At 48.2% G+C, this 9,449-nt stretch overlaps 1 protein-coding gene across 1 annotated transcript in view; it reads right to left on the reverse strand.

Moving 5' to 3' along the window:
* Nucleotides 1–8,073, reverse strand: part of SLC35F1 (solute carrier family 35 member F1) — a 349,356-nt gene extending 341,283 nt beyond the window's left edge. Inside the window, exon 1 of the mRNA XM_015409056.1 lies at nt 7,904–8,073. Coding sequence (XP_015264542.1) covers nt 7,904–8,073 — 170 coding nt within the window. The remainder of the gene's footprint in view (nt 1–7,903) is intronic.
* Between the last annotated feature and the right edge of the window lie 1,376 nt (nt 8,074–9,449).

Here is a 9,449-nt window from a genome sequence, read left to right on the forward strand (position 1 = left end):
GGGGGGGGAGAGGAACAGCAAACTGTTTAGAATGTTGGAGGCGGGACTCAGGCAACGCAGCCAGTGTATAGCGACAACTTCTGAGTGACACATCATGGAGCCAACTGATTTAGGAGCATGTGGAATGTTCAGAAAGTGCCACCCTACTTCACAATTATATATAAGGAGAGATGTCTGCTGATACACTTTCAGGATGTCCTAGTATGGGGGGGGGGGACCAGTCAACTATTCAAGAATAAGCTGAGCAAGTTTTTAGATCCTAAGAGGTAAGCAGAGGATTCCAATGGAATCACTTAGCTGGCAATTGTGCATGAATAGAAAAATGAAAGACTTTCTTTCGGAACACAAGCTGCATGGCAAGGAACAGTGAGTAAGAATGGCACAAGGCCAAGGACTCCAGGATCCTGCGTAGCTCTGGGTAGAGAGAGAGAAGAGTACCAATTAAATGTCGCTTTCCTTGCCTCCCAACGTTCCAGTCCCAGGGAGGGGGCTGGATTATATCAAGGGATCTAATTTTTTTCCCATGGTGAATAATCCTCCTGAAGTAGAAATTAAAACTTCTCAAACTCTTCTAAATGTTACTGAGATGAGGTAAAATCAAGCAATCATGCAACATTATTGCTTGCTTAAATAGGAATGATTTCAGGTCTATGATTTAACATCCTGTAGTGGAGGCACAGGTAGATTAACCATTAAGCAGACTAAGAACGTGCTTAGGGCACCAGGGCCAAAGGGGGCACCACAAAGTTGGGAAAAGGTTGAAAAGCTTAGTTTATACAGTATATTGTGTTATCATATGAATAAATTTTTGTATTGCTGCAACCTGCATTGTATATCTGGTCAGATAGGTCAACAACTAAAATAGACTGGGTCAGTGTGGAAAGGAGGGGGCACCAAGATTGGTCAGTGTTTAGGGCACCAGTGAGCCTTAATCCACCCCTGAGTGGAGGGAGAAACTCTCCCACATAAAAAAGTAGACCATACAACTGACTGTCAGCATAAAAAAATAAAGCTACCTTGGAGACACATGCTCAATACATCAATGGGTTGGGGGGGATGAAAGCAAGCATTAGATACAATGGCTGGGGGGGGGGCTGTTTGATATTTTCCCATTCTGCAGTTTCTCCCCTCAGAATTTAAGCTCCCTCCACCTGGTTTCCTATCCAACAGTAAAACTCTGGCCCCGGTCACACGGGAGGCTTTGATCCACGAGAGGGATGGATCGGGGGCGCATCAAGCGGGCACAATCACACTGCAACATCTGGGAACTGGCACGCACCCGTCCCCGATCCATCTCTTCCAGCCGAAGATGCGGATCAAAAAAACCACTACAAAACACTACTACTTACCAGAAAATCTGCAGTGTGATCACTGGCGCGCCCGTCTCCGGCAGCATGCGAGGCCCCCTGCCAAACTGCGCAGGCACACACATACACAGTGGGCTCCCCTTGCTCACCAATCTGTGGCTTCCCCCCAGCATCTGATCATGCCGGGGAGCAACTGCGCAGTGGCTCGGGTGATCTGTTTGATCCCGCCGGCGCGCTTCTCTTTTGATGCAGCTCAAAAAAGCCGCACTTTCCCCCCCAGTGTAACCGGGGCTTCTATGTGTTTATAGTGTATTTTTCTCTCCTGAAAAGCAACATGGCAGGATGCTGCCTCTTCAGAATCCATATTAAAACAATATGCCAATACAAAAACAAGCCATTAGAAAGCCACTGGATATAAACAGTATAAAAATTATCCATAAAAGAAGCAGATGATTGAAAAAGCTAGTAAGATAAAACCTCTAATTAAAAACCAGGGTAAAAAGATGTGTTTTGCCCTGGTACCAGAAGCAGGTGCCAGACAAGCCTATAGAAGAGGGGCATTCCAGAGGCAAGGTGCCCCCACAGAAAATACCCTCTCTTGTTGCCACCTGCCTCAGTTCTGAAAGTGGGGGCTTAAGTGGGGGAGAGCAGGGCTTAAGAGGCAGATTTTAACTGGAGGGCTGGATAGTACAGGAGGAGATGGTCCTTCAAGTGCCAAGCAAGCCTCATTGAACCACTGAAAGAGAGCAACCAAGATGATGAAGGGGTTGGAGTCCCTTTGCTATGAGGAAAGGATGAAAGGTCTGGGACTTTTCCGTTTAGAAAGAGATGACTAAGAGGGCACATTATATTATGAACAGGAGAAATTTTTCTCCCTCCCCCAAAATACTAGAACTCAAGGGCATTCAATGAAATTGATGAGCAACAGATCCAGGACAGACAAAATAAAATACTTCTTTAAACAACAAGTGATTAAAATGTGAAATCTGCTGCCAAAGGATGTAGTGATGCCTACAGGCCTAGAAAGCTTTAAAAGGGGATTAGACAGACTCGTGGAGGACAGGTCTATCAGCAGCCCCTAGCCTTGGTGACACAAGGGAACTTCCCCATCCAGAAGCAATAAATCTGTGAATCACAGTGCCAGAAGGCAACATCAGGGGAAGGCCTCGGCCTCTATGCCCTTTTGTTGGTCCTCTGTAGTAACAGGTTGGCCACTGTGTGAGACAGGATGCTGGACTAAATAGATCACTGGTCTTATTCAGAAGTCCTCTTTTTATGTTCTTAACCTGGCAGGCCTTAAAGCAGATTTTCAGTAAAAAGAAAAGCATCAGCAAATAACACATGTGGCTCTTATGTATTATGACTCTTAACAATTGCTTTGGTAAGTTGGATCAAAATGTATTTTGTCAGCACTCCTAAAGGGGCTAACCAGATGCCTCAAAATAGAGCAACCAAGATCTACCATGTGTGGGGCAGACAACTGGCTCTGAGCCCCCCTCACACCACCCTTGGGACCTCCTTCACATTCAAAAGAACACACACATGATGCTTGGTTAGAACCTATCTGCTTATTCTTTCCCACAAAATCCCTCACCTGGGGCCCCTGGAACTTTGTGTCCATAATCACCTCCTCTCATCAATCCTACTTCTGGAAGCTCAAGGGGCAGACATAATACAGACAGCCATCTTTGGCTGTATATTCCCAGCATCTGACAATTAGAAGTACACTGAATGTAAATATGGAGGTTCCATTTAGCTGTTCTATCCTGCATTGACTGGATTAGTACAAAAAGAATATATTAGGAGTTAGTGCAAAGCCACAGGTATTTAAGATGAACTTCTACCTGCCCTGCCCACGTAACTACATTTACTTAGGAAGACACTGCACACATCAAAAGTCAATCCTTCTGTCATCTGCTGATGTGACCTTGGGTCAGTCACAAGCTCTGGCACAACTGTCCTTGAAAGAGAGCAGTTTCTGTCAGAGCTCTCTCAGCCCCACCTACCTCACAGGGTGTCTGTTGTGGGGAGGGGAAAGGAAAGGGGTTTGTAAGCCGCTCTGAGACTCCCTTGGGTAGTGAAGGGCGGGGTATAAATCCAATCTCCTCTTCTTCTCTTCTTCATTTACTTACACTGCACCTGGGTCCATCAGTTCTGATTGTCAACTATTCATAAACTTCCACTTCATTTTCTCTTTCTGTAGTTCTCTTTCCTCAGTTGCTCAAAGGAGAAGCCTTTGAATCACAGGCTGAGACCCTCCGAGACTGCAGAGCCTGGCCAGCTGTATCATTCTCGATCCTCTATAGGATCTATCTAATGTTGGGCGGCCGGTCAGATTCCGACCCGGATGACCTTCATCGGGCATTGCAGGCTGTGGCTGGTTGGCTCAGGCTGAGTCGGCTGAAGGTAAACCCGGCGAAGACAGAGGTCCTGGGCTTAGGTCGAGTTGGTTCAGGGCTGGGGCTCCCTCTCCCGGCCTTCGACGGGGTGCCTTTGGTGCCGGCGCCGAGGGTTAGGAGTTTGGGGGTGCTCCTGGACTCCTCTTGAACGATGGAGGCCCAGGTAGCAGCCACTGTCAAGTCAGCCTTCTACCATCTGCGGCTGGCACGGCAGTTGGCTCCCTACCTTGACCGCAATGACTTGGCCACAGTGATCCACGTGATGGTCACCTCGAGGTTAGACTACTGCAATGCTCTCTACATGGGGCTGCCTTTGTCGCAGATCCGGAAGCTGCAGCTGGTGCAGAATGATGGGTCTCTCTAGGTGAGATCACGTCCAGCCTGTCCTGAAGGCGCTGCACTGGCTGCCAATAGCATACCGGGTCCGCTTCAAAGTGCTGGTTCTTACCTATAAAGCCCTATATGGTCAGGGTCCAGCTTACCTAAGGGACTGCCTTTCCCCATATGTTCCCCCAAGGGCACTACGGTCGGGGGCAAAACATCTTCTGGTCGTTCCAGCCCCGAGAGATGTTAAATATGCTGCGACTAGGGCCAGGGCTTTTTCGGTGGTGGCTCCTATCTGGTGGAATGAGCTCCCAGAGATCAGGGCCCTGCGGGACCTTATGCAGTTCCGCAGGGCCTGCAAGATGGAGCTCTTCCGCCAGGCTTTCGAGTAGGAGCCGCTGCCATCACTGTACCACCATCACGTTACCATCTCTGGCGATGCGAACTGGCCTTGGGAATGGAGAACAGACAGCGCAGACCGATCAAGAAGAGAGAGCAGTACCTCTGAAACATTGCACTGGAGTCCCCATCTTGGATGATATATTGTTGTGAGCACCGATTTTAAATGTATAATGTAATCTGATTGTTTTATTTGGTTTTAGTGCTATGTATGGCAATTTTCCTCTTGTTAGCCGCCCTGAGCCCATGTGGAAGGGTGTGATATAAGCCAAATAAATAAATAAATAAATACAGAGCTGCTGCTATTTTGACAGCCTTTGTGAAGGACCTGCTGCTGGTGAACATATGTGGACCACAGGGGCACAATGCCTCCTGCCTTCTTTTGCACACATGCTAGGAGGAATGGCAGGATGGCAGGTCCTCAGCAATAGACAGGATTCTTCCCTAGCCCTGATACTTGTTTTGTTCCTTTCACATACACAGACTGGGGTCGGCTTGCGTTTCCTATCTCCAGCTCTTTTGCTCTGCCCATGGATCCTCCTGGGAGGAAAGGATACATAGTATAGCCAGATCTTATTGAATCTTGGCAGCTAAGTCGTACTTGAATAGGAGACCATGAAGGAAGACTCTGCAGAGGAAGGCAAAGGCAAACCACTTCTGCTTCTCACTTGCTTTGAAAGCCCCGTGCTGAGGTCGCCATAGGTCAGCTGTGACTTTACGGCACTTATGTATAATCCTCCTGGCCCTCATACTGGTGAGGGATCTCTAGCTCCCCCTTATCCTTCTTCATGACTTAGGTGCCATGTGCTTAAAGTTCAATGATACCTGGATCTTACAAGAAGACTACTGACTTAAGGTATGATGGAACACAGACAGGGGTAGGACTGGAACCACCAGTTATTTGTACTTTTTGTTCTTCTTTCTCCAGTTCCATTACAACTAACACCCAAACTTCCCAAGAGGAGTGCAATGTTCCTTCCTTGGCACCATTACTGCCATTTTGAGCTGAAGCAGTGGGTAAAATTCACCATAGTTATAGCTTTAAAACATGCATCCAAGAAAGCATTACTATGTTGACTCAGGTGAGGTATTTTCCTTCTGCATCTTACATGTGTGGATAATTCAATTTTTAAAAAACCTATTCTTCTTCTTTAACAAGTGTCTGAGATTTTCCCCAAGCATTCACTAAAATGAAGAAAAAATACTACTTGAAGAGTCGCAAAAAATCATCAGATTTTCTGAAAACGCTGAAAAATTAAATACACTGCTGCACCAAGTTACCTTACAACTGCTCTAGTCAGTGCATTTGTCAAAGCCTTGGAATTTATGTAAATTAAGATGTCTGAGATCTGGAAAACAGTAAGTACCTCTAAGTATGTGCACGGTACCTTTCTCCTCACCTCAGAGAAACCACGGAGGCTCATTTGGAGATCAATTATAGCAGGAAATCTCCAGGTACCACCCAGAGGTTGGCAACTTTAGAACCAGTTCACTTCTTCATTTAGCTGTGATATAAAAAAAGGCAAACTAACAAAAGATTACCCCAAACCAGACTAATAATCTGATGGCAAACTAAGGTTAACATTAACTACAATCTGCCTGAACTGGACATCACAACGGACTATGGTACTATGAACAGGGCAATGGAATAGAGCACAGCCTGAAGGCCAAATCATGGTTGTCCATAATGTTTGAACTCAGCCATATATTTAAGATCAAGGGGCTGGGCTCTGAGACCAGAATGTGAACTTCAGAGTAAAGCTTGAGATTTCACATTTATTAGATATTTAGGATTGGCTAAGAGTCTGCATCTCAATCAGGAAAAACTATTCTGATCTTCCAGTGACATGGATACATATGGATCCAGGGACACAGGTTAGATAAATCTTCAGCTGCAGCAACTCTGAATCAGATGGGCAAGAGTACACTAAATTCAGCTGGCCATCCATGAAGAACTTCAGAGATTAAATCAATATATAAGAAGCTTCCCCAGTGTATTTTAGCGGGTTCCTGGAGATTGTCAGACCTGATAAGATTCAAGCCAGAAGAAAATAGGGATTTTCAATTTACAGAGATACAATTATGAAATAAACTGATTTTCTGTCAAGTGACACTCCTGGAAAATAATCTTCTGCTAACGGACCACCTGCAAGGGCTAGAATCCAGCTTTGCCTCACCAACATATTCCCTTTTAAATTCGAGACCATGTCATCTTGACAATGCAAACTTTCCGCAGACTTGAACTAATCCAGACCCCCTGGAACCCTTGGGAGGCATTAGGTTTTGTTTGTTTGGAATATTACAAATACGCACAGAGAATCACCATGCAAATAAGAGACTAATCACCCCAGCTATTTTTAAATCCTCCCCACTTTCTACTTATTGCTCATGTAATCTAAACTTGGATGAGCTCCTTAGAGCTCTTGCCATTGTAATTTTAAAATACACAGAATAATGGTGACGATTTCCACTGGGGAAAGACCCAAACTAAACTCGGATTCTTCCAGAGCCACATGGCAAGAGGAACATGAAAGCTATGATCCTGTGTAGAGTGTTGTTTTTTTAAAAAAGAATTAAAGAGGTTCTTTCACAGCATTCAAGATGACCATAACTAGATTGCAAACAGAATTTCACCAACCAAATGTTGCCATTATTTTCCACATGCAATGACATCAGTAGACCACTTTTGTTTTTTCCCTTCATGAAGAACTGGTCTAGTTAGGTATAATCTCAGCCGTCTTCTGCCTTCTCTCCCCTATTCATCAGTTTCATACTCTCAGGGTAAGTGAAGCATGGTGAGAAGGGGGCAGTCGCTCATTTTCAAAAGATGAATCTCACAAACTAGAAACCTTTTGCTCTTCTGTCCTTAGTGCTTAATGGGAATACTGAATAGAGGAATTTTGAAAAAGGAGGAGCCAGAATATTGACCTTTCCCTCTCCCCCTCCCCAATGAGGATGCAGAACATTTCAGCAGACCTGCTGCTGCATACAATGCAAGCTTCTGTGTCACTCCCGATTTTTTCTGGAGATCCCTGTGCTAAGCCAGCCCCCCCCCCCCCATGTATGAAGAAAGTGCCTCATTCCAAATCCCCCAATTGAACAAAATGGTCGGCCCCTTTCTTCAGAACACCCCTGCCCTGCCCCACAGAAACTCTGAACAATAGAACGCGTCCTACTCTTCTGGAGACAGCTCCGTTATTGACGGGAGGTGATGGTTTTGGCCAGGGCTCCAGTCCGGTCTGGGCCGGGCTTTAGACCGGGAGCCTGTCTTCAGCTCCGTGCCCACAGGACACAGAAACCGAGCATGTACAGAGTGCCTCTGCCCGGGAGCTGCCTGACCAGAGCTGGGCTGGTGAGTCAGAGGGGAGCCTCGGACAGTGCCCGCGCTTTGTCTCCAGGCAGGAAGGGAACCTCCCCGGGACTCCCCGCAGCCGCTCCCTCCCTGCCTGCCTGCCTGCCTGGCCCGCTTCTCACCTGTTAAAGACTTTTCGGATCCTCTGGCGCACGCTGGAAGGCGAGGGGGCGGAGATGGCGCTCCTGCCGCCCGCCGGACCGCTACCCTCCGGCGGCAGGTTCTCGATGGTGGCCACGACATGGTTGGGCTGCGGCGGCGGCGGCGGCGGCGGCAGCTCCGGGGAGATCATCGCGGCGCGGCTGGCGATCAGACGGGAGCAGCAGGGCGCATCGTGCGCCGCCCGGCTGCCTGGGCAAAACTCCCGTGGAAGAGCCAGAGGAGGCGCCGGCGGGGCGTGCGGCGGGGGCTTGCGCGCTTCTCCTCGGGGCTCCAGCTCCAGCTGCCCGCCTCAGCAGTCCTCGGCCATGGAGCAGAGGGGCGGACGCTGCCTCCTGCCGGAGGGACCGGCACCCCCCTCTCCCCTAGGCAGCAGCCGGGCTCCGCAAGCCGGCTAGGCTGAGACAGGAGCCCCGCGAAGAAGACGCCTGCCGGCCGGACTCCCTCCCTCGCTCTTCTTTTGTCTCCCCCACAGCCTGGCCCGCAGAGCGGCGCGCTCAGGTCAAGCTGGCCACACACGCCTCCCACGCCAGTCGCGCCCACCAGAGGGAGCACGTGCGGGATTGCGAAATCCGCGGGGGGCCCTCCTTTGCTGGGCCCCTCCGTCTGAACTGTCTGCCGGGAGTTGTAGTTTCCCATCCCGCAGGTGTTTCCCCTGCAGGCGCGCCATCCGCTTCAGTACCAGCCGGTAGCGGACAGCGGCAAAACACTCGAGACCGCATGGAAGGTCGGCCCTGGTTGGGGCGGCTTAATAATAGCTTGTCACGAAAACCAGTCCTGCGGCGCCTTAAAGAGTCCCCGGGGAATTCACTTCCAGGGGTTCATTATGGAAAACCGCTTCAGGCCCGATTCTCGAAGACGCAGCTAATAATTTAAATATAAGGGTGGGAGCCTTTTAATAGTTCAGGCATGTGTGGCACCCCATGCTGCTGGCAGCAGGCTTTGTGCACAAACGCTGAGGCCGTACAGGGGGGTGGGGGACTGGTCAGTAGTTCAGGAAGAAAAAGCAAAATTAAAACAGCTAAGACCCAACATCAATCCACTAAAGAGGGTTGCTTTATACAGAGGCTGCATTTGCTGTTACTACGGCAATGTTGCAGTAAATATGAAAAGAATGTAAAGTATGCACCCTAAACATGCTCTGGAACTGTAGCCCATCAGGGCCACCTGCTGGATAACCCCTACTTTTAGCTGCCTCACGTTTTATATGTTTATTGTGGAGAACCTCAAGGTAGGTGCAAGAAATATGATTGCCATAAAAAGGATGAACCAGTTCCTAGAACAGTCCATTATTTCATAATGCAATTATCTCCTTTAAGTTCATCAGATGTGTAATAAACTTGGAAAGTCCACAGAAGAGCATTAAAAATAGGGAGGGGGGGAAGTAGGTAAGTACTGAGATTTTGTAATTAGCATGTCCAGTACATGGCTCAGAATGCCTGAGGATGCATTTCTGCCCTTCACATTTCAGATATTTACTTGTGGCAAATAGTCATGCACCTAAAGTGC

This window comes from Gekko japonicus, unplaced genomic scaffold (genome assembly GCF_001447785.1).
Source record: "Gekko japonicus isolate JY-2015 unplaced genomic scaffold, Gekko_japonicus_V1.1 scaffold50, whole genome shotgun sequence".
NCBI classification, from domain to species: Eukaryota; Metazoa; Chordata; class Lepidosauria; order Squamata; family Gekkonidae; genus Gekko; species Gekko japonicus.